Source organism: Lissotriton helveticus, chromosome 12 (assembly GCF_964261635.1).
Source record: "Lissotriton helveticus chromosome 12, aLisHel1.1, whole genome shotgun sequence".
Lineage (NCBI taxonomy): Eukaryota > Metazoa > Chordata > Amphibia > Caudata > Salamandridae > Lissotriton > Lissotriton helveticus.
Genome location: NC_136073.1, coordinates 636,090,461 through 636,116,835, shown reverse-complemented (window position 1 = coordinate 636,116,835; position 26,375 = coordinate 636,090,461). Strand labels below are relative to the sequence as shown.

The 26,375-nt window shown below is 46.7% G+C and overlaps 1 protein-coding gene across 3 annotated transcripts in view; it reads right to left on the bottom strand.

Annotated features, from left to right (window-relative positions):
• Window positions 1-26,133, bottom strand: part of LOC144798262 (zinc finger protein 713-like) — a 291,631-nt gene extending 265,498 nt beyond the window's left edge. Inside the window, exon 1 of one of the 3 annotated variants that reach the window (XR_013603492.1) lies at window positions 25,997-26,133. Coding sequence is in view for 1 of the 3 variants with exons in the window: in XM_078669026.1 (XP_078525152.1) it covers window positions 25,997-26,020 (24 nt within the window). In the remaining 2 variants the exon portion in view is untranslated. The remainder of the gene's footprint in view (window positions 1-25,996) is intronic. The other 2 variants (XR_013603491.1, XM_078669026.1) reach the window with 2 other exon arrangements.
• Window positions 26,134-26,375: the final 242 nt, after the last annotated feature.

The window sequence follows — 26,375 nt, the reverse complement described above, 5'->3', positions numbered from 1 at the left end:
ACGCCGCATCCCGTAGAGGGGTGCGAAGGCCCCGATGATGAAGCATGACACCAAGGGGCCTGTTGGTGTGTGAGGGGCATTTAAACAACACTGTGTGTTCCCCATCACTTTAGGGACCACCACCACCTTGAGTGGATTCCATTCTGTTTATTCGCATTACCAAGGGAGACTGAATCCACTGACTCTCTCTCTCCCCCTCTATTTGTTTGTATCCAAAAACCTATCAGGCCACATAGCCGCCATCTTAGGTGTGGTGGGACTGGTGGGACGCCCTCTAGCAGTCGCGACTTCCGGGCTACGAGCCTACTTAGCCCTATGTTTTCCCGGACGCGCAGCGGGCGCGCCTAAGGCAAGACCGTCTGCGCCCGTCCGCGCCGGACCAGTGCCCAGTGCCCAAATCCCTGCCCATTTACCGAAAAATATATATTCATTAGAAGCATTAACCACTCTAAGGCCTGGCGCATGCCCACATGCGCTATTACTGCATGACAAAGGCATGCTGGAACATCACAAGTGCTCCGCGTGCGGATTCATGCTACAGGGAAAGTCACTGTGTACCCCCCTTAGCCTGCAGAGTCAGAGCACAGTGGCAAGCAGGCCCCACACTCAATACCAAGGCGCGGATAACCAGCGCAACTGTAATATAAGGACTCTAAAAAACATCCTTATAAACGTAAGATCGATGCCCAAACATAAGTATGAAATAGAAGCACTAATAACCGATAACGCGGCAGACTTAGCTTTCCTAACGGAAACTTGGGCCTCGGAAGCGTCAGGACCCGACTGGAACACAGCAGTACCCGCGGACTATTCCGTGGTACATGCTGACAGACCGGGATCTATGGGCGGTGGAATAGCAATCATTCACCGCTCGCATTTTAAAATAAGCATCCTCCCGCAACACGGACTGGAGGCCGAGTCCATATCCTTCATTGTCAAACTGAGTAACCAAATAATATTTGCGGGCCTCCTGCTCTATAGACCCCCAGGCCCTAGAGGTCCTTTCACCAAGGCCCTTTTAAGTTACCTGGAATCTACCCTAGACCAACCAACATTTACGGTGCTAGGTGATTTTAATTTCCACCTTAAGGAGAATAATTCTGTGGAAACATCCACCCTAATAGAAAACTTGTAGTTTCGGGCTGAACCAATTAGTTGTAGGGCCCACTCATATAGCGGGCCACACGCTCGACGCGGTCTTCACTAATAACAAGCACCTAAAGGTCACCTCAATTACCCCAGTTCCATGGTCTGACCATACAGTCTTTCACTTTAACCTTAATACAACTCTCGTAAACATCAGGCGGAGAGATTTCTCTCTCCCAATAAAAACCCGCCCATGGAAGAAGCTCGAAGCTGCTCAACTCTCGAACGCTCTATCAAGAGATCTTCCCTCACTCGAGAACTGTGATAGTAATAATGGAGCTTACATATTCAACACATGGATTAGCCACGCGGTGAATGAGCTAGTCCCTGAGGAAACTAAGAAGCCCAGGAAACGCTCAGCCACTTCACAATGGTACACCCCTGAGGTGAAATTAATTAAACTGAAATGTCGGCGCCAGGAAAGATTATGGCGTGCCGACTATAGCCCTCACACCAGGACCTATGGTGGCCTCCAGAAGCGGGCAGCTGCCCGGTCCCAGCCAACAAGGTCAGAAATCTAGGCTTCATAATAGATAAGGATCTCACCTGCACAGCACAGATTAGTCAGGTTATCTCGGCATGTTTCTACACAATGAAGGTACTTAGGAAAATCCTACCCTATATACCGTTTTCTCTTAGGAAAACAGTGGTGGGAGCTTTAATCATGTCTAGGGTGGACTATTGTAACGCTCTTTATTTGGGAGCAGGTGAAAAACAGCTTGCCAGGCTCCAGTCCATCCAAAACACAGCGGCAAGAGTCCTACTCAACCTCCCCAAAAGACACCCCACCTCTAAAGCCATACGGGAAGGACATTGGCTCCCAGTTAGGCGTAGAATCCAATTTAAGGCCTTGTGCCTAGTTCAGAAATCGCTGCATGGGAACATTTCTGAGGAGCTCACCAACCTTCTCCCTCGCTATGTGCCTGCGCGCACCTTAAGATCCTGTAGTCAAGACCTACTCCAACTGCCCAAAATAAAGAGAGCCCGGTGGGGCGGTAGATCTTTCTCCCATCTAGCCCCCAAGCTATGGAACAGTATGCCCATTACACTGCGCTCGGAAAAGAACAGAGCAAGTTTTAGAAGAGCGCTGAAGACCTGGCTCTTCACGATGCTGTAACCATCTCTCTACTTCCCTTCCATCTCACAGCGCCAAGACGCCTCGGCATAAGAGCGCTTAAAAAATAATTCAGTCAGTCAGTCAGTCGTCAGGACTCATTACTGGTTCCACTACATAAAAGGGACAGCTATCTTAACTATCATCTTTACACTTTGTTAGACGTAGAGTGCAAAGTTAATGCTAAACTCCTATACAAACTATTAGAAGATTGAGCCAAAATGGAAGGGCTCATAACATATTTTCAAACAGGAATACAGAGGGGTTGCAGCACATAGAATAATTTATTAGCTCTTAAAGGGCAAACTCCTTTTACGATACATTTGTACGTTTTGCTATAGCATTCAAATGCATGGACAGAGGAAAAATTGAACAGTCGGTTATTCTCTCCTTTTTTTTTAGAGCAATTATTAGTATATACTAACGTACATGGGTAAAAGTTTTATTATCCCTTGGATTGGTCACCACAGAGAAAATATTTATAAACACGAGCCTGAAGCAGGGGTGCATTTTAGCGCCTCTACTTTTTCATTATTATATAGTGGATATTGGAGAGGAGCTGGCAGTTGCAAATCCTTTCCCTCACAAAGTGTCTGGACAAAATGTGAATAATCTGCAATGTTCGGATGACAATGTAGTTTTGGATAGGACTCCTGGAGGGGTGCAGAGAGCATTAAAAGAACAGAAAAGCCACTGCATGGAAAATAGTTTAAGGATTAATAAACACAAAATCAATATAGTAATCATTTGGATTCAGATAATGAATTCAAATCAATATTTGCTTGTGGACTGTTTTTGATCACAGACTATTTTGATCGCTCCGATTAACAAATGTTATGCTATTAAGAGCAGAGGATTTTTATGTTGAGACATTTAGATAGCGGGGTTTATGTTCTTTTATGATAGTATCATTTTTCATTACAATGCATTGTTGTAACTACTAACCTGATACTGTGATATGTAGATGTGTAGTGTTTGTTGTACCACAACTACCATATTCTGTGTCTTGGAGTATGACTTGAAGAATGAGGCGGCTCAAGCATGCAGTTAGCATCTTTAAAGTCAACTGCACTGGCACTTAACACCTCTTTAACCCAATGCTCCTACTTACCTGCCTGTTCACTAAGGACCAATGTTGCCTGCAGTAGCTAGCAGGATAATGCCAACTCGTACTTATGTAATGGTAATATTGCATGGATAAGTAGCCAGATGGATGGATATTGCACAATGTCAAACATATACACTTCTGTTTCACTTACCCAATCAGGGCTCAAAAATCATAGAAATGTTACTAGACCTTTCAGGTCTAGTAATTTGAATAATCTACTGGCCTGAACTGTAATGGTCTTGACCTGTGAACTGGTCTCAAATTTGCCTAGGCAAATATTTTGTCTAATGGAGCTGCTTTTTTCTTCATTATCACATAAGAGAGCACCTTCAAATATGCAAGTTCGGGGGCGTGGCCAACTGCTGAGGGGAATGGCTGCACGGTAGCCGAGCTCCGTCGCGCCACTCCCGATTCATCCGTCCTTACTACTCGTGCTCTGGCCATTATCGCCTGAAGTGGAGCCTGGCTGCTTACTACATCTTGCCCCACGTCCAGGTTGAGTTTGGCCTCAATCGGAGGTGCCTATGCGTGGAAACGCCCTCCGGTCCGTGGCGGAGGCTCTTGCAGACCTGTGTGCGATCTGCTCCTTCCTGGGCACGCACGTAAATCGACGCCGCGGCTGAGTCGTGGTTGATGAGGACCTATAGTCGGGCCAGCGGGGGCTCCGCTGAAATTCCTGGCCTATCGGTCCCTGCGGTGCTGGAGCCGTCTCCGCTCCCACCCCTCACCTTGCGGCCTGACTTCTCCTGCACCCCATGAGTGGCAATATTCTGGAAAAACCCAAGCGGCAGGCACGCATTTTCAGCGTGGCCTGTGGAGCCTCACGGCAGCAACTCTGGCATGCTGCGCCCGCCACATCCACCAAGAGGCGCCTCTACGGGGAGCAGCAGCACGCAACAGTAGCGGTGAGTCCAGCTACACTACCCTGTGACGAGCAAAACCCTACCGAGACCCAAGGAACTGTGTCTCTTAACGTCGGGCCCTCTGTGTGTGGTGGGGGTCGCTCCATAACCCAGACTCCTTGTGACTTGGCCTGTATTCCCCCTGATGCCTTGGGGTGGAGCGAGACCCTGGGGGCTCCACTTGCGCCTTGTCTCCAGTGGATGGGATAGGTTCGCACTTGCATCCTCATCTGACAGTGGTGTATCCCCCTAACGAGTGGCGGTCCCCCCCACGCTACTGACGCGCAGTGCTTATTGGAGCCCCCCTGGATGGGTGGGGAGAGCCTGGCCGGCGGAAACGGACAGGCCGGTGTGGGCTACTACCATTGCAGGTGGCGGAGAGTAGCTGGCGGGGCTTGACATCCCCCCTCTCTTTGGCAATTTGGGCCCACCTTTGGCACAATGGCGTCCGGCCGCAGTGGTCATAATGCTGTTCAAGCTAAGCTGGATAAATTCGCGTGGCAAAAGGGCCATGAGGGGGAGCAGTCGAACCCCAAGCCACCGGGGGAGCAATTGGAACCTACACTGCAGGACATTCTATCGGCTATAACGACGGTGCGTACTTCCCTTGAAGCCCGTATTGACACAGTTGCCGCAGAGGTATCCCTGATAAGAACTGACATGAGGAAGATGTCGGACCGGGTCGGGGCTGTCGAGGAAGTTACAAAAGACTGAAAACCGATACAGACCTCCTCAAGCGTCAGACCTTCAAAATGCACAGGAGAAGCTGACCCTGCAGCTTGATGACTACAAAGGCCGCATGAGACGCAATAACGTTCAAATCCTGGGTGTGCCGGAACGGGCGGAGAGTCAAGCGGCTGACCTCTTCTTGGGGGAATTGATTCTCCAGCAGCTTCAGCCAAGGGGCTTATCTAAGTGCTTTCCAATCGAACGTGCACATCGTGTACCCGGGGGTAGACCTAGGCCTGGGGTGCTCCCCCGACCCCTTCTGGCAAGGGTGTTTAATTTCTGCGATAGAGATGCCATTCTCCAGACGGCGAGGGCGGCCCCACCAATAGTGATTGACAATGGGAAAGTCACCTTCTTTCCCGACTTCACCCTGCGAGTACAGAAACAGCGGCGTAGCTTCCTGTAAGTGAAGCGCGCGTTGAGGGATCAAGAAATCAAGTACGCTATGTTGTTTCCAGCCAAGCTGCGGATTGAGTCTGTTGGTAAACTGTGGTTCTTCACTAGACCGGTGGACGCATGGGACTGTCTCGAGGGCTGGAGAACTGTTGGCAAGCTGCCCCACAGGTCCGGGGGTGGCTCTGGGGCCACCGGTGGGCAAAGACAGCAGCAGGGGTCACCGCCCGGGGGTGAATCTACGACTCAAAGCCCGGAAGGGTGACGCACACAGAACAGCAAGTATAAGTGACTACCAACAGAGTCGGTGGGCTCCCTGAGCATGCCATATATAGATACAGACTGTCCTTGAATGCATTATGCCTTGCACTGTCTTGACATGTTGTACACTGAATATATACACGTTTTCTATCGACTACTGCCTTGCTGCGGGGGTGTTGGCTCTGTTGTCATGTTATCGCAGCAGGTTCTCTGAGGATGATGGAACTACACGCTAAGGGGTCTGATGGCTAGGGTTGTTAGCGTCTTTAAGCATAGATGCTCCAGGGAGTGGGGTTGTATCATGTTCCCTAATCTGTCGAGGGTGGGCGACAGGCACTCTGCAAGTTGGAGGTGGCTGGGGGTAGTATGCCCGTTACGCAGGGAGGCAAGGTGGGCGGTGGGGTAGGGGATGGGGGTGGGAGGGTTGTTCCTTATGTTTTGTTCTTGGTACTTGAGCGATATTGCTTCTTGTTATTTCTCACGTTGCTGGGTCCACTAGATTTACGCTTCCTCACTTATTCACAATTAGTTCATCAACTTCACTTTCTGACTCAGCCCACATCGCCATGGCATACACACCCAGGTTTTATGATAAGATCTGCTTGTCAGCGAGTGGCTCACAGCGCTGTGTGCACTTACATTTTCCCACATTGCATGCCCACTTGGCCCTGGAACCACGATGGCTTTCTTCTGAGCCTGTTACCTGGTCTTCGGCATGAAATTGCCCGCGTTTCATGCACTCATGGGATCACAATTAGAGCTAAAACTCCTTACATGAAATGTCAATGGCCTGGGTGACAAGATCAAACGGGGGGTAGTTCTGCAGTACCTGAAGCGCCAGGTGCCGGACATAGTCCTGATTCAGGAGACACACCTATTTGGCAATTCATGTGGGACATTAAATAGATGGGGTTATCGTCTGGTCGGTCATTCAGGGTTCACCTCGGGTGTGCTCGTGCATAGGGGGTGTCCGTATATTGTGAACAAGACTTGGTCGGATGACCAGGGTAGATATCTTGCACTCTCGGGCACTTGGGAGGGGCATGAAATCAATGTTGAGTCTGTTTATGCCCCCTCTGGAATACAGCGTCCAGTTTTGCGAGATATCGGAGCGCTCCTACTTGACCTTCCAGTGGGACTATTGGTGTTGGGGGGGTGACTTTAACCTGGCAATGGAAGGCTGTAGGGATCGCGTTCCTCCTCGGAGTGATCCTCAAGGGGGATCCCAGCTGTCTGGGTTTTCATCAGCGCTGGGTCTAGTGGATATATGGCGTTGTTTTAGCCCTACCACCGCACAATTTACTTTTTATTCCGGGGCTCACAATAGTCAATCACGGATTGACCACATGTTTACACTTGCGCAAGACATTCAGTTCTTCTCTGCGTCCAGATGCCTTGCTCGTGGAATCACAGATCATTCCCCGATTCTTAAGATACTAACCATGGGGCAACCTAAGCGCCGCTCTACTCTCACCGTACACCCTTGGGTACTTAAGGTACCTCACATTATGGAGGCACTGCTCAAAGACGCCGACTATTATTTCACTGAAAATGTGAGGTCGGTCACTTCAGCATCAGTATTGTTGGGGGCGTTCAGCGCTGTTATAAAGGGCAGAGCTCTGTCGCTTATGATGGGGCATAGGAGAGAACTCACAAAGCGTGTGGTTGAGCTAGAGGAGGAAATCCTCACTAAAGAAAGGGCCCAGGCGACTGCTCCTGGCTTGGAGGTGCAACACTTGCTAGACATGGTGCGCCTAGATTATCATCAGCTTCTGACTGAAGCGGCTAAAGCTAGATATACTGCCATCCGGCACAAAATATATGAGCATGGCGAACGCACGGGCAGGCTTTTGGCCTGGTTGGAGAGAAAGGAAAAAGCATCTAGGTTGGTGCACTCGATCCGTGGGGCTAACGGGAAATTGCTCACTGACCCCCAAATATTATGGACACGTTCGCCTCTTATTTCTCATTAGTGTACACACCTGCCGAGACGTCCCAGTCCGCCATGGCTACCGAACTTCTGTCAACTATTAAAGTTGCCTGCTTGTCCGAACATGACAGGGACTTCTTAGAAGGCGACATCACGGAAATTGAAATTCGGAACGCTATTCTAGATGTGCTTTCGGTAAAGCCATGAGACCCAACTGGCTCCCAATTGAACTTTTCAAACCAATGGCATCCAGGCTCTCTCCCCATCTCTTACACATGTATACTGAAAGTTTTGATGTGTGGGTTCTACCACCTGAAGTCAGGATGGCATCAATTGTGGTTATACATAAACCAGGCAAACCAGCAGAGGACTGCTGGTTTGCTAGTGCATCCCGATCAATCTGGGTTCATGCCAGGAAGGAACGCAGCCTTGAACTTACACCGTTTGAATGGGTTCCTGGGCAGAATAGGCACCATTAGGGAAGATGTGATCCTGTTGTCCCTAGACGCCTCTATGGCATTTAACACCATCGAGTGGGACTTTCTCTTTGCGGTTTTGGCTCGGATGGGGTTCAGTCCCAAGTTCTTTAAGTGGATCCGACTACTCTATTCACAGCCCGCCGCACAGGTTATCATCAACAACCATGTATCGGGATCCTTTCCACTGCAGCGAGGCACTAGAGAGGGGTGCCCCCTGTCACCCCTTCTCTTTGCGCTTGTGTTGGAGCCCTTGGCGGTCTGGATCAGGGGGGGATCCGGTAATTAGGAGTCTGAAATGGACAGAGGACCATGAAGACCGCATCTCCTTATATGCGGATGAAATCCTCCTCTATCTAGCCTCGCCTGCGCGGTCCCTCAACCAAGTCCTCCATATTTTCCGTATATTTGGTGCCCACTCGGGCTATTCTATCAACTGGGCTAAGTCACAACTTTATGTCCTTTGGGGTGACTCACCGTGTAACCCTAAGGGATATAGTATACCAGTGGCTTTACAGGGCTTCAAATACCTTGGTATCTTCATCACTCCGCACCCAGTCTTATTCCACGAGTCTAACTTGCTCATGCCCTTGACCCGTCTTCGATCTGACATCAAGCATTGGCAATCTCTCCCCCTCACTCTCCTGGGAAGGGCTGCTCTTTTTAAAATGCAGGCGCTACCCTCGCTTTCTCTATGTGCTGCAGAACTCCCCCAACGTGATCCCTGATACCTATTTCGCCGGTGTGGAGGACACAGTGCGAGACCTACTATGGGAGGGACATGCCCCCTGCATAGCACTCAACGATGGGGTGGTAAGATGGAGGCATTGCATTGCCAGATATAAACCTATATTATCAAGCATTCAACTGATCGCAATTAATGGATGGGTGCACGGGGAGCATGATGACCCAAACTTTCGTACTGACTGTTGGCTCCAGGGATGGAGTGGATACAACAGGGCACTCTACACAAATCCCCGCAAACGTCACCTCTCAGGGCCCACGGCATGCACAGTGGAGACTTGGCACGGAGTCAACTAAAAATGGGGTTGGAATAACACACTTACCAAGCCCACGCCACTCTGGGAGCCCGACATGTTGGGTCAGCTTAGCAAGTGCCCTGGTTTAGCCAGGTGGGACATGATAGGGATTTCGACAGTAGGAGTTATGTGGGTGAAGGGTAAACTGGCAACGTTTGCAAATATGCAGGCTAAGAATCAACTAGCTCAGTCCGAGGCCTTCAGATATCTACAGATCAGCCATGCAATTACCACTGCTTTACCTAAGAGCTGTTCTTTGCCTGCATCCACCTCGTTGGAGGATAGACTGATACTCGACCGTATGCCCACAAAAGCCATATCCCTCACCTATAAGAAATTACTAAACAAAGGTCCTGACCCTATATACCGGTTGCGGCAGAGCTGGGGGGTGGACCTGGGGGACATGGAAGATGAGGACTGTCACGATGCGTTGGCTTCCCCTAGAGAGGTGGCCATTCCACTGAGACTGCGCCTGGTTCAACTGAAAATCCTACGCCGCGTCTACTTCGACGCGTGGACCTTGTTTAAAATGGGTAGAAGACCTGACCCTCTGTGCCTTCGGCGCTGTAACCTACCGGGCACCTTCTTTCATGTATTGTGGGAATGCCCCAAGGTGCAACAGTACTGGGAAAAGATCACCAAGAAGATGGAGAGAGTGTGTGGTAAATCTCTAGGGGCCTCTCCCCGACTGTGTCTCCTCAACATGTGGGAAGCCACGGACCTCACACAGGTTGAACAGACATGGGCCTCAATGGGGTGGTCCGGTGCAAAACGGAATATAGAGCAAAGGTGGGGTGTGGCGGCGGCCCCATGTTTGAGGGACTGGGCGATTGACATGGACAGGGCAATGATTGCAGAGAAAGACGTGTTTAAGCACAGAGGGTGCCCCAATAAATGGGACCAAAAGTGGGGGAGGTGGACAGAAATAGAGGTGACATCTGTGTATCCTCTACCATTGGATTACAGCGTGATAGACACCAAATATTGGATGTCTCTGGATTTGATGACACACTCCTGCCCTAAATGGACAGATATGCCTGTTCTATTGCACGAAGCCGAGTGGGGCGGACTTACACTCTGTACAGTATTATGTCTAAATGTACGATGCTTCATGATTGAGACGATCCTTGTACTTCTGTGTGGATGTGGGGAAGTGGGCTGTGCACACTGCGCACTCTATTTGCTGCATTTGGTAAATCTTTATCGTGGACCCAAAGATTGTTCTATCAATGCCTTGTACCTTTTCTTTTATTTTCTCAATAAAGTGTTTAAAAAATATATATATATGCAAGTTCACTATTTCTGCCGTACAAAATACTCCTTTTTATTTACTAGACTAAACGTTTGTTCAATGTATAATATGAACCAAGTCCACATATAGGGTACACATGATCAATGGCTTGTCTCTTAGATCACTAATTACATTCTCATCTGCGCAGGTGAAGGAATATTTCCTAGTTCATATGTAAATACTCACTTTTCATCAATATATATCACTAAAGCATGACATGGTAGTGCACAGTCATTACAGATGGAACATTTCCACTGAACTGGCACAGAACGTTCCCACTAACATGCAGTTTTACTGATAAAACTATACAGCGCATAAACAATGTTTGGAAATTGGGTTTCAGCAAAAATATTCAAAGTTTTCATATCACCAAGTAAAGTGCTCTGAAATGTTTTGCTCCTATAAAAAAACTTTTTTTTTCACTACAGAATTACAAAAATGTGTCTTCATAACTAGTAAAATATATGTGAAATGTTTGAACAGTTAACCTATTAGCTATTCATGTTAGAAAAAAAGCCTGACATTTTAAAGCCTTTCATTTCACATGCTATACACAGTGCGTGTGTCACAGACTTTACTTTACAAAATCCTCTAACTTCAGTCGCAGAAAGAAAAGTAAATGTAGGAAGACACACTGACTTTTGACCCCGTCACTGAAAGCCAAGCAAAAGTCATGGGATAACAAGATTTAAAGGTACCTTTACTGCTCATTCATCTTGCGAGAAAGGAGAACACCTGACGTCAACTCACAGAACAGGTGAGTAGGCCCTAAAAGTAGCTGGTCCGGTTTAAAACTGGCTCGCCATAGCGAGCGAGAATTTTTCAAGTCCTGTCTTTAACACTGTGCTAACTCAAGTGTGCTTAGAAGTCAATCTGATGCAACAATGCCATTTGCTACAAGCTTCCTTTGTGGTTCATTGCTCAAAACATATATATGGATCCCCTAGCACACTGAAGATTTTAGCGTGGCAATCAAAATTAAAGGGCTTGAAACTTTGAGGTATATGTCATGTGCTTACAAAAATCTGATCAAGAAGCCAAGCACGATAAGGCTGTACTAGAGCCAAGGAGCCACTCGTGGAATGTCTACAGTTGTACGATTTGAATGAAAAACAAAGCAAAAATACTTCGACCTATCACAGACTATAAAACAAAAGAGAGAATTACTAAGACCATGGTTTTGGCTGAATCTCTTGTAAGGTTTCAGCAACAGGAGACTAAAGGTGGAAACAGATATTAATTACTGACTGTGTGCTTAGGTGAAGGAGTCTCTAATTCATGTATTGTGTTTTGCGAAAAATTGATCCGATTGAGAAGATGATGGCTTGGGGTATAGCTGGATGGAGTATTACTTAGGTTTGAAGAACTGACTGAAGAAATTGATATACCTAGAGGACAACTTTTAGTACACAGGTCAATGATTGCAACAATAAGGAATTATCAGCGAAATGGAGATGCTGAGCCTGCTACGCATCAGATGTGTCAACAGCTCTGATATGTAAGAGGGTGTGTAAGAGCGATCTGGTATCTATATTGTGCAATTCGTGCAAATATTCTTCTCCTCTTGCCGAATTGAAAATAAAATAGGAGAGTGTCTTGGAGCTCCAAATTAATGATGTGGACTAGGATATGACTGTAGCACATATACCAGCTATGTCTAGAAATGCCAGGTCATTTCTATATCCTGCTTAGAGCTTATCTAACAGCTGGCAGGATTAACAGGTTCTATGTGACTGCTGCTGCAAATGCCCTAGATGTGGGGAGTGGGGGCAGAAATTGTCCAAGTGGGGGGGCGCTAGGGAGCGCGTGTGCAAGATGGCCGCTCTGATGTGAGGCTCCTGCCACCCGGTGACAATATCCTATAAATTATCCTGCCATATGGAGTCATCGATGGTTGTTAATATAGTTATTTGAAGGAACTGACCTGTCTGCTGCTGCAGTGCGAAACTCGGGAGTGTGCACTGCTCCCGGCGCTTGCGCTACGGGATTGAAGCTGGACCCGTGAGAGGAGGCGGAGTCTTCCGAGGATCGAGACCAGCCGCTAAAAGTACTTGAGTCTGTGGCCTCACACGAGGCGACTGGGCCGCTGTTTGGGGCGAGAGTGGTGGTAACGAAAGGACGATCCTGGTCACCTCCCCAGCTGCCTGGCAGGACTGGAGCTAATCTTGGCTGGAGGCGCTGGAGTGGCATGAGTTGGCACGGTGCATGATTACTGGCAAAGTGGACGGGGAGCGAACTGAGAGTTGCGGAGAGGCTGCGAGACGGCGGGCGGCCTGTGCCCTGCGCCGGCATTGGGACGTGCTCGGCCTGCGACGCTGGGAGGGTGCCGGGTTGCTGGAGGTGCGTCGATCGCTGTCGCTTTCCCCCCCCCCCCGCTTCTGCTAACCCCGCATAGGTGTGATTGCGGCTGATTCCCCGCATCGGAACGGAGGAGCGTTTGACCTGCGGGGCTTCGAGGACAATAGCACTCTTGGGGCACGCTGCAGAGCCCCTCTCCCCCCGCTGGCATTCAAGCTGCACTCATCGGGACGGACGGGCCGCACACGCCGAGCGGAAGAGCAGTGCTCCCCAGGAAGACTGCAGCATCCAGTGCGCTAAGATTTGGGGTGTGATACCAGCGATTTAAAGACTGTGGTGCCGGAGGGATTTGTGTGGGCTGTGAGGAGACGAGTTCCTTGGCTACATGCCGGTTGGAGGTGAGAGGAGTAGTGACTGGCCCCAGCCACTGCGGGGAGGTGTCAACAGCCATTGCCAGTAGGATCAGACAGGTGAGAGTGCCAGAGGTACGATTTCCTGCCTTGGGGTATAGGAAAGCGTCTGACCCCAAACTCAAGAAGAAGTCTGTGAGGGGAGACCCCCCCCGATCGTCTCTGGGACATCCCCAGATAGACAGTTGGACACCCTGCGTGCCAGTGCAGGAACACGCTGAACACGCTGACCGTGGAGTGACAGGCGCTGCAACCCGTGGTGGTGCATAGCGCGTAGAGTGGAGTGTTTGCGGCGAGGCGAATCGACTCATGGTAAGCGGAGCGACTTGCTACTGGGATTGAGCCCTAGGTGCGGTAAGAGACGCTAGTTCAAGATAGCACGGAGGGGAGGAGGCTTGCTGACTGTGCACTGAACCCCCCATTGAGCGAGGGACCTAGGGGAAGGGCTCGGCACGAAGTGAAATATTAGCAATTCGCTCGTAGTCCTATTGCAGACAAGAGGAGACAGTGGGGATAGGAGAATACGTCCCTGGTGACACTATGGGCAAGCCAGACACCAGGCAGCCGAAGTTGAACTTTGAAGAGGCCAGAAAGAGCAACCGAGGCGTGCAGGATGACCAGGAACATACTGGACGAAATGAGGCCCAGGAAGCGCCCCCAGGGCAATCTATGGATGTGCAAGACATCCTCCGAGAGGTGCGACAGGGATTTGCTACTGTCGTTGACAAAGTGTATAGAATGTTGTCCAAAATGGACGCCATTGCGCATAAGCTGGATGTCCATGCTGACAGAATCAAAGAAGCGGAGAGGCGCATCTCGGACTCAGAGGATGTGACAGCGAGTCATACCACACAGCTGGCGCGCATGGATAACCTGCTGAGGGTCATTGCCGAAAAGAATGAGGACTTGGAAGCGCGCAGTCGGCGCAATAATATACGCATTTTAGAAATACCAGAGTATACCAATACTGGGAGGATGGAAGACTACATGGAGAAAATGTTGATGTCTGCGATTGGTTCCGAGTCGTTCTCTAATCAGTTCATCGTAGAGCGATCACATAGATGGCTTGGGCCGCGGCCTCAGCCGGGCACAACTCCCAGACCCATCATAGCCAGATTATTGAACTACAGGGATCGTGATGTAGCTCTGCGTGCGGCACGGAGTAAACAGACACTGACATATGACGGGAACTCATTTTCCATCTATCCTGATTTCACACCTGTGGTCCAGCAGGAGCGGCGGAAAATCTTAGACGTCAAAAATAAGCTGAGGAAAGCGCTAATCTACTATGCACTATTGTATCCTGCTCGCCTGAGGGTGACGTACCAGGGCAATCAGAGGTTCTTCACCAAGCCTCAACAGGTGGAGGGCTTCCTCAAGCAAGTGAAGAAAATGCATCGCCCCAGTCCCAGTCAGTCGGCGCGAGCAGAAGGCCGCTCTAAATGAGACAATACTTGCAGACAGTAGACGCCTTAACTGTACACTAGGTTACTTGAGTCCTTACCTGACAGGCAGTTATATATAGGAAACGTTTCTTACTTGAATGATGACCCATACTGGGTGCTAATAGAAGCTCACCAGGCACCCGCTGCCCGGAAGGGCCGGGCGGTCTTGACCATGGATGGCCCTCTGGGTGTAGGGTAGCAGTGTTGCCACCTAGACCTGGCCCCCAAAGGGAATACCCCGGGACTATCCGCTACATGCAGAATGTAGGGGCTGTAGAGTTGATCTTGTTGGGGAGGAGATGGGGGTGGGGCAGGCGGAAATGTGGTACTGGCAAGGAATTGATTATCGCTTGCAAAACTCCCCCTAATGAACTAGTTTGTTATAAACTTTATAAATTTTTAAAACCTCTTTTATCTTTGTATTAACATGAGAACTTTTAAAAGCTGTAAGAATTTAATTTTATATATTATTTGTGGTCCTCAGTGGAGTACCAAACCAAATAAAATGTGTTACTGTTGTTGTACTGGCAAGTTGGGGCTGCTTCAGTGGGTGGGGGGACTTTTGTTATGTTTTGTTTGTTGTATGCTAACTTTCAGGTACAATGTGACTCACTTTCATGTAGGGTGGTTAGCAACTAAGTTAGAAGGTATGCATCCACAGTGCATTAGATCAATATTCTGGGCTGAGGTATGTGGAGGGGTCTGTCTTCTCTGGGTAGTCAGCAAAGCAACAGCAAGTGTCTGGGAGAATGGCTGATCAAGATAGAGGGAAACTGAATTAATTACCTGGAACGTCAGGGGGTTGGGGGATGCCAGGAAGAAACCGCACGTTCTGGCGTATTTGGAAAGACACAGGATACACATAGCCATCTTGCAGGAAACGCACTTTGCACTACAAGGAACTGGTTCGTTTGCGTGCAAATGGGCCTCACATAGAATTTTCTCATCCTACTCCTCATACCCGAGGGGAACAGCAATACTCGTCAAAAAGCAGGTGCCATTTCAGCTGTCGGGGGCAGCATGGGACCAGGGGGGCCGTTACTGCTTGGCATGGGGAAGGCTGGGATCTGTGACTGTCACGTTGGCCTGCTGTTTTGGGCCCAATGTGGACAACCCGCATTTCTACACTACGCTTTGGGCTAAGATATTCAAAAGGGGCTCCGATCATGTTATCTGGGGTGGCGACTCCAATGTAACACTCAATCCTGGCATGGATAGGTCGCATCCTGCCCCTCATCATTACACCAAAGCACGCACAATCCTTTGTGACACAATCTCTGAGTGTCAGCTGATTGATGCCTGGCGCCACATGCATCCACACGCAAGGGAGGGAACGCACTTCACGGCGCAAGCTGCGTCTTGGGCGCAACTGGACTATTGGCTGCTGTCCCGTGGGTTGGGCCCTGCAATAGATCATGTACAGCATCTGGCCAGAACATATTCGGACCATGCCCCTGCTAAGATTACGCTGCTCTCTTCAGACCTGGCCGTGCCGCGTGGCCCCTAGAGGCTGCATGCCCCTAACTTGCTAGATGTGGTATTTCAGGAAGAGCTGAGGGAGGAAATACAGGATTTCTTTGTACGTAATAAAGAATCCGTGGACAAGGTGGAGAGTATATGGGAGGCGATAAAGGTCACAATCCATGGCTTCTGCATAGCAAAGGGGGCTGGGGTACTCAAGGATATGCTCACCCAAATAGCGAAGCTTGAGATGGACCTTAAGTTGCTGGAGGCGGACCTGGCTGCGGCACCTACTGTAGCGGCTCAGGTTAAGTTTAGAGAGACACTCACAGAATATATGGACGCAGCTCAAAGGGAAACGAGATTCAGGGGTAAGCACTGGGTATCCCGACGCTAAGGGGAGGGGGAACGCCCCGGTAAATTACTGGCGCAAATGATCAGGAACCCCTCGCCACGCCAATTGTGTGTTAGAAATAGAAGATTTAGAGGGAACAGTATATTGTGACACGGCTCATATCCTTACTACTTTCACACAGCATTATCAACGTCCGTACACGTCAAATAGAAGGGATGACTTGGACTTGGAAGGTTACCTGGGGGATGTGGCCCCGGGTTGGCTCAGTGATGTACAACGAACATTTCTATGTGCCCCCTTCGAGCTGGATGAGGTCAAGGAGGCCATCATGGGTATGCAATCCGGGAAAGCTACGTGGACGGATGGGATCCCAATAGAATTTTATAAGACATATATTGACCTCATTGCCCCCATCCTGCGAGAAGTGTATGAAGAATCCTTGGAGGTGGGCTGCCTCCCTGCATCTATGAGGGAGGCTATGATCATTTCGCTGTTGAAGCCGGGGAAGCCACCTCAACATTGTGACTCGTACAGGCCGCTCTTGCTTCTCATTTGCGACGCCAAAATACTTGCTAGGCTGATCGCCGCCCGCTTGAGTCTCCTGATGGAGAACCTGATCCTCCCCGATCAATCGGGTTTTGTGCCTGGCAGGGCCATGTCCCATAATCTGAGGCCGCTTTTTGCTGCTCCTAATAATATATCGCCCGGACTACCAATGGCTGCTATTTTTCTGGATGCCACTAAGGCTTTCGATTCCATTGAATGGGACTATATATTTGGGGTGATGATGAGAATGGGTTTCCCCCCTCTCTTTCTTTCGTGGATCAGGTTGCTATACAATATGCCGGTGGCTAAGGTATCTGTTAATGGACGTGTGTGCCAGACGTTTCCTATTCCAATCTTAATCCGGACCTTTGTGAATTCATAATTTTTGGGAAGCTATCGGGAATCCAAATTAATTGGGGGAAGTCTTGCATTTTCCCACTGACGGCATCCATGGGAAGATTTCCGTTGGATTACCCTTTGGAGTGGTGTGAGGACGAACTACGAGTAACCAGAGACAGAGAAGAACTTATGTGCTTGAACTATGGCACTGCAATGACACGAATAGCGGACTCTGTGACCCGCTGGATTGCTCTGCCTTTGTCCATAGCTGGTCGAGCCTCGTTGATTAAAATGGTGATCCTCCCACAACAGCTCTATTTATTTTTAAATATCCCATACTACCCGGGAAAATTCTTTTTCAATACGCTCAGGTCAGAAATGACGCGCCTAGTCTGGGGATGGAAACAGCCGAGGTTACAATGGAATATCCTTACTAGGTCATATGCTCAGGGCGGATTTGGGATATCACACTTTGAGTTATACTACATTAGTGCACAGGCGCACTACGCGTGGTTCTGGGTGAAGCAGCCGAAGTATATGCCGCAGGTTGCGGTGGAGCACTAGCTGGCGCACCCCCTTCCGTTGGATGGGGTGATTCATGATCCGGTTAACCCCAGGGAAAAGACACCGACTACCATTACATGCACGGCGGCGGCGTGGCATCATATAGGATGCATGCTGAAGGCGCCCCAGCTGTACTCCTCCTGCCTGCCTCTCACATACCACCCGAACATGCCTCTTCTGCAAGTATTGCTATTTCATGATTTCAGGAAACGTACGCTTATCCACACTTGGGGAGACTTATATCATGAGGGTCAGTTCCGCACACTGGAACATGTGCTTCAGGGACTGGAGCGGACCCCGATCGACGTCTTCTTATATCTCCGGCTTCGACAGGGCATCAAATCCCTTACCCCGGGCTTCCCCAATGAGCCACAGGAGCTAGCACCACTACAACTGTTGCTCAAGAGCGAAACGGCCACAATTCTTGTCTCTATGCTTTACCGGTCAGTTCACACACAAAGAGAGTTGCCGAATGCGCCCGCTCGCGCACGATGGGGGGAGGAACTAGGCCTCGAATAGACGGACGAACAGTGGGAATACTGCTGTTCGCAAACTGAGAGAGTGTCATTGAGTAGCAGACTTCGAATAATACATTATAAATTCTTACACAGGCTATATTATACACCGGCACGGATGCACAGATACCACTTGAGGGAGTCAGATAGATGTGACAGATGTCGAGCACCAGGGGCAGACTTTTTGCACTTAGGCTGGGAGTGTCCAGGAGTGGGCGAAAATTGGGCACAGGTATTCGAGGCGCTGACACTAATGGTAAACACGCACCTAGAACCCTCACCACTGATGGCCTTGCTGAGTTATGTACAGCCGGTACAGGCGGCACACCGCAAATATATTGCCCTTGCCTTGCTCGTTGCTAAGAGGCGGGTGGCCTGCCGCTGGGGCAGAGGGAAGGCGCCCAAATTCAAGGATTGGATGGCTGACCTGATGACGTGTCAGGAACAATTAAATGCATACGCTGAATTACTACAGTATGCGTCCAGGCCTAGAGATATCTGGGCTCCACTGACGTGTTACTTGCTAGCACACCCACGAGAGACGAGGGCGGATGGCATGACAATAACTGCGCGATAACTGTATTGTGACGTAGTCATATGAGATGGTGGACTCTTGGCTGGTCGGGGGAGGCGGGGAGGGAAAGATGGTATTGCATGCTTAAAATGTGGAAAATGTGATGGGACTTAAAGTGGATGGACACCCACCAATGCTGTGAAACTGATGGGGTAGTGTGTTTCCCTTGTTATATAACTAAATACTGAAGATGTAGGCTCAATATATCCTGAACATATATGTTAATTCTTGCCCCCTGACGTACAAGATGTGATCATTATTGCTTCAGATGGGAAACGTCGTTTACAACGCGGTCGTTACATCGCGATGCCATTACATTGCGGTTCTTAGAACGCAAGTCGTTACAACGACTTGCTCTGGATGGCACTCTAGGACAAGGAATAGTATAATTTACTATCCAACACCTTCCGTACTGTATGTAGACTGGAGTTGGAATAGTAAATTATACTACTCCTAAGTCCAGCGCCCTCCAACGCAAGTCGTTGTAACGACTTGCGTTGTAAAAACCGCGATGTAATGGCATGCGATGTATTAGCATGCGTTGTAATGTCATACAACCCTTCAGATATGATCAATGATGTGTATGCTTATGAAGGCTACCGTTGAGACAAGTTTTACACTACTAAAGAAATGTATATGGATGTAATAGCAACGTTGATGCTGGTTTGTTGTTGAAAAACTAATAAACAGAAAAAAGAAATGGTGCTGCCCTTCATTAGGGGAGTTCTGGAAGGAAATAATAGAAAATATTAATAGAATAACCTTTTGGGATATCTCATTGTTCACCCTTCATTTGACTCCTAGGGGGATACCCTCGCCCTAAAAAAAGAATACTACTACTTGGTTTACTGACTTAGTTTTTATTCTGGCAAAAAGAGAATTGACTATGCACTGGAAATAGGCCCATGGTCATCAAATTACCAGATGGCGTAAGGAATTAGATAAATGGGCAAGTCTGAAGAGTGCTGTGTTGTTTCATGAAATAAAGAGAAGGCGAGAAAAAAAAGAGTTAAAGCATGGGAATGCCTAGTGGATATTTTGTGGGCCATGGAAGCAGATACAGATTTGTCGAATACCTCCCTCTGTCCTTGCGGGTGAAAGAAGGGAAATCTAGTTTAATTCAGATATATTGGGCGAAAATACATACTTGTTCACTTTGGAATATTTTGGTACTTTTGTATGAGTGCTTTACTTGATATGGGACAATTGTGGGTGGGTGGCTTGGTGTTATAGTTTTATTGTATAAGTTTCAGTGGCCCTAAGATATGTAGTTGAAATATGTTTGAATGCTTCTGGATGCATGTCATATGAGATATATTGATTTTCACTTTTAATCTATTTTATAGTTATCTGGGTTTTTCTCCTTCTTAATCTATCTATTAATATATATATTACAATTATCTGTGTACATTTCTTTTTTAAAGCAAATTATTGTATATGTAGTGCATATGATTCATGATCTGTATTATATGCCTCTCACTATTGAACTAAGGTCTATTTAATGACACAAATTTTTTTTAAACTAAAACTGATTTTTGCACCAGCAAAGATACAAAGCTGTCAAGAGGCAATTATAGCATGTTTAAATGGATTTGGCTCTCAATTAACTGCTCATTTTTTAAGCATGTGGCATTTGGTTTTTTTAATATTAGCGACTAACATAGCTGATACTTTTATTGAGACAAATTCTGATTAGTGCATTGGTAGTACTGTATAACATTGGGTGATTTTTGAATTTGAAAAGAATTTAAGAAATTACTCAATAAACATGTTTACTTACTTTTCATTTGTTAAAGTAAACTCACTGATTCACATTTATTGAATACTATTATGTGTGCTATTGAATGCTGAGTTTCCAAACCACATCGCCTCTATAAAGGAGCCTTTGATTGCTTCCCTGCCACTACCTGGAGACCAAGTGGTGAAAGGGTATGCTTGGTTTTCAATTTGGGGTAACAGCAGTACAGTTATCCCAGGACACCAGACGTAAACAACATGAATTGGAACAATTGAAGCTCAATAACTTATAAAAGCCCTTGGTCCCCTGAATCAGTCCTCACACTACATCAATAGGCTCGAAGAGGTCCTTGGGAGACATAAGGACACCAGTATGCATGGTACACACATAACCATTTACTCCCAGGTAATAGATACCTGGTGGAGGACTGAGGCCAGATCAGCTTTACTCAGCATGGAACTATTTGAAGACCTGCTGTAAGAAACTGGGTTATTTGTTAAGGGGAGGGGAGGCGACTACACACCTTAAGTAATAAATACAATCCATGTGAGGATGAACCACTAACGTCACTAAATTAACCTGAGCAAAACCCCCCTGGTAGCAATGGCAAAGAGAAGATAGTCCTAACTTAAAGGAAATGTGCTAAGTATGTATGCAGCATCAAAACAATAATAATGTCAAAACACAACACAATAAAAAAAACAAAATGATTTAGAAAAATAGGACATATTTTATTAAATAAAATGGCAGAAAGCCAAAATGGGGAAACAGAGATATTAATTTCTAGCATGAATGGAAAATAGGGCCAAAATGCGTTAAGTACCAACTGCGATCAATTGCTTGCGGTAGACTGGGACCTAGATACAATTTCAGTCCGACCACGATGGAGCATGGGTCATATAAAGGGGCCAGATTTGACACAGTTTAGAGGTTTTAGCATGGGACTTAGCCTCTAAAAGGGAAGTCAAAAGTATTCAGCCAGGCAATGAAGCAGAATGTAGCTGAAGAGAGCGCCATGAGGTCACATAGGCATTAGATGAAGTCTTGGTGAATCCGTTGGGTTTTGCTGGGTAAGCTCAGAGTGGGAGAAATTACAATGCATAAACATTTTAACCTAACAGTGGAGCCTTCAGACTACCAGCACCTAACAGGTTATCCCTCCATCAATCTTATCCCCCCTATACTAGCTAGGGTCTGTGTGCACACTGATTTGCTCCCACCGTCACAATGCTTGTTCCCTCAGGAACCTAATAATTCAAAACACAAGCGCAGGTGCACCACACATCAGAACTTAGACAAGAAGAACAGTTATAAAGTCCATAATCAGTAAAGATGTTCTTCAATTTCTCTCTTTATATTCCATTTGCAATAAGTAAAAAGTGGAGTCAAACTTTTATGACTCTACACATAATACAGCCGACGTGTTTTGTCCTAGTGCAGGACTTTCTGCAGGGCACTAAATGTTGGGTGGGTCAAACACATCCAAAGGCTGATGAATCATAGGCTTCCTTGCTTAAAGGCTGTTCCCCATCCGGTGAGTATATTGTATCCAAAGTTAAGGACGTCTGTATCTAGACCAGGACTAGAATGCTGACTACAAGGCGCATCCCACAGTGAGGATGTCAAGCACCACCATGTTGTGTTGTGGAGAGGTTCAGAACACAAATCTTCCAAATATTAATCTTCAAAAATGCGTGTGGAGTCCTGAAGGTAAGATCATTCACTCCACTTAATTAGGGATACGCTTGAAAAATAAAAACCTCCCCAAGTACCAATAGTATGTCCGAACAGAGGAAACGTCCCATAATAGATATCTCGTAAATTGAACGGGACCGGTATTAGGCATTTGAGATGTAGGGGTCTAATTTAAGGATTCTACCGAATCGGTAATTTAAGGAATTGGTAAATTACCGAATTCTTAAATACCGTAACGAATCCCTAATGTAGGAAGCACTCAAGTGAGTGCTTTTCACTTGTAAGGATTCGTTATTTACCACCAACTACAAGTTGGTGGTAAATACCGAAAACTGTTAAAAAAGCAATTTTGTGCTTTTTTAACAGTGCCATGTTGCAGACATAGGCATGTATGTGTGCCACATGTGCACCCATGCACTATTCAGGGGTGCAACGGGGTGTCAAAGTGACACCCTGCCACCCTTGCAGGTCTTCCCCCTCTTACCGATTCGGTAATTCCCATTCATCCCATAGGAATATATTGGGAATACCAAATCGGTAAATACCGAATTTTACTGATTCGGTAAAAATTACCGAATGAATACCTACATACCATTTACCCATTTTAAAATACCGAATCAGTAAAATTCGGTATTTTAGAATCAGTAAATGGTATTTACCTACATCTGGCCCTTAGTGCCTTATGAGGAACCCCTGTGGTGCTGGCACCTTAGAATGCACTGAAATCTCTGTGAGGCTGGTGGAGATCTCTAAATATGGTAGGGGATAGTCCATTAGGTTGGTGGAGATTATGACTTCTACACTCGAAATGAGGACACTAGTTGTTAACATCTCAGACCTCTGAGCGTCAGGGATCTGCCTGTAACCTTCCAGAAAGGAAGGAAGCATACAAGCCTACTATGACACCTTCTACCCTAGTTGTCTGGAATGATTGATCAAGATGTCGCGGTCAATGGGCTAAAAAGCTAATGATAAATCTAGCAAGACCAAGGCACTAGTAGTGCCATCATGAGGTACCAGGTGCAAATTGTCTAACATTGCGACATTACAGATTCTATCCAACTACCCAACCTGAATGTGCTCAAACACAGTTTTATTTTCAAGATAAGATGCTAACAGTGATTACTGTTGAGTTTCTAGAATCTTGTTTGCCTTTGGAAGTTGCAGGTTAGGCATAATGCTGACCGCGCTACCTGGATCGACCATTTAGTAGCAACGATATCAGTAGTACATTTAAATATTTTGCGCCATTGTGGAAGAGATAGATTAAGTATGGATAGCAATACAGGATTAGCCACTGTGCTGAGCTCTAGCATGTGCACTCATCAAAAGCCCAAAAGTCAATCAGATTTAATGGCTGAAAAACTCAATTAAATGTATTCTTACGAGAGTAGATCAAATTCAGAATAGTGTGTGATTGGAGAGTAACCACAAGAAAACTGAATGCAAAAATACTATCTTTTGTAAGATGCCTGATACTAGACATTTTAATCACCACATACATTGTGTTGACAGGTAATCGCTGTATTTTGCATAGTAAGGTTTAAGAGTTCCATAATGAATGTAAATATCTATTTTTCTGAGTTATTGACCACTTAATTATGTCCAGCCAAATACTTGCTCGAAGCCTTTGCAAAACGAGCTTTGTACAGCTTAAAAGGCCCTCTTTTGATTGCAGAACCTCGTGTAGGATTGCAAGCTCTTGTTACCTTCCACATGCTTGACTGGTTTGGCTTTGTCAAATGGTGCCAGTAAGTCCTGGGGGTCATCTTTTAACTTTAAGAGGGACGATCTTTTACAGCCTACCTTCTACCTGCTACAGGTTTGCCAATGAGAGCTTGCCCCACTCTCTAATTATGTGGTCAAATTAATGTTGTTTCTGGATTCGAGGAAGCTAATGTCAAAGGTTTCCAATGTGCCAGTACTTCCTAGGGCTCATCTTTTTAACTTCAAGAGGGACTATCTTGGACAGCCTACTACCTGCTCCATATGATAAAAACAGACGATGGTGTTGAGTGATATGAATAGATCAAACTCACAGGAGATGGCACCAGAACCATTGTGAGTCCCACTAAATATGCTAGACCAATGATTCTTAAATATATGACTTCTGTGGACCCCAAATTAATCATTACTGGATCCCAGGTAGCGTCACGGAACCAGTATTTGGATCCAGTGACCAACTGAGTCATTAATGGAATTCAGGGACCCCGTCCTAAGCATTTCCAATCATTTGAACTGCAAAACAATACACTCAAAATACAGAAACAAGCATTTATCAAGCAAATACGCAAATACTGACATTTATTTAAAATTGATTTAACAAACAAATAAAACAAAATTTAAATTTTAATTGGAATATTGAAGCTTTTCTAAATTCAATTAAGGACACTCATCCTCCATACTATATTCTGGTTGATGCACTTGCCCTGTTCTCACAAATCAATCTGAGGATACAAACTTAATTTTTATCATCCATTTTTAGATTCCTTCATATTTACAGAACGTTTTCAAATTTTAAATTTGACATTTTGCTTCTTTATTTAGAGACACTATATTAATATGTTAATATATAATTACATTTTCTAAGCAGGTCCGACCCACTGAATAGGTTTCCCACAGGTTAAGAATCACTACTGTAGATCATGGCCAGGGCTTCTGGCTCAAGGGCCATAAGCGAGGAAGAGGTGTGGCGCCGCGGCCAGGGCGACTGACGCTGGAATCTGGGGACCACGGTTCGATCCCCGGCTCTGGCGGCAGGTTAGCACAGCACCATGTGACTCTGGGCAATAGCTCGCTTAATCTTCCCGACGGCCCCCAGCGCCTAGAGACCCTTACGGGTGATTGTGCGCTTTACAAATGTGGACTGCATGATTTGCCAATCAAACTACTACATATATCCTACAAAAAACTAAAATAGAAAAGTATTGAGGGCAGCAAAATACCCTGCATACAGAACTCCCTGAATGAGTGATGGTAGGAGAACACAGTACGTGTGGGTGAGTATTGGTGTTCGTAATTCAGTACTGTGTGATGGAACAGTGTGTATACATTTTTCGTTATATACCTTCCTTCGAAAGTGTACGAGTGACGACCATTAAGTTGATTATTAATAACATCCTTTAGAGGTCCAGCGCTTAGAAACGGCAGGAGTGAAGTGTAACGTGCTATATAAAATGATTAACATTATTATGTAAGGGGTGATTCGTAAAAATCAGTCAGGGTGAAAACAGTTAAAATAAGGAGTTGTCTTTGTGTACCAAGATCCGGACTTGAGATCGACAGATTATACACACAGCCACCACAACAGTATTAATCCAATGAAATATTCTATGGTTTATTGTCTCTACATCTGATTTAAAATCAGCCCCTGATTTGTACTGCAACGCTAGAGATAATGTCCAAAGTCAGCTGGTAAAGAGGATGTGGGTTAACGGCCCGAGTTGCCGACTTTGAAGCTGAGGGACCAGATTCCAGCGTTGGCTCAATCCTGTGATTCTGGGAAAATCACTTGATCTCCCCTGCGCCTACCAAAAATGAATATGTAACGTAACTGGTGCCAATAACTTCAGGTCGAGTTCGGCGCTATATAAAAAATAGAGGTGCTCCTGTAAGGTCCACACACATTAAATTAATTTAAAAAAAAAGGCACGTCTGTCGTCTTACCTCATCTGAATCTTGGAGGGGCATTTTTTCCCCGATAATCCTGAATGTATTCTTCGCAATATAACCAATAGGAAAAAGTAGACTGCAAGGAAGAACTGTGATGTACAAAAGAGTTCCTCCTCGGTGCAATATGAGCAAACGTATAGCTCTACTGCTCATGCGCAGAGCAGGAGATACTTATAACAGAAACATGCTCAGAAAAAGACGGCTCTGTAATTAAGGTGGGGTGACCGCTCTTGAGTGTGGCATTGCGAAGCAGCTAATGCAACTGAACAATTGCGTTGCATATTATCGAAAGATAGATGTTTATTATTGCAGCTGCATGAGAGCAGATTACTAAACTAATCATTTGTATGTCTTAGAAAACGAAACGAGAAAT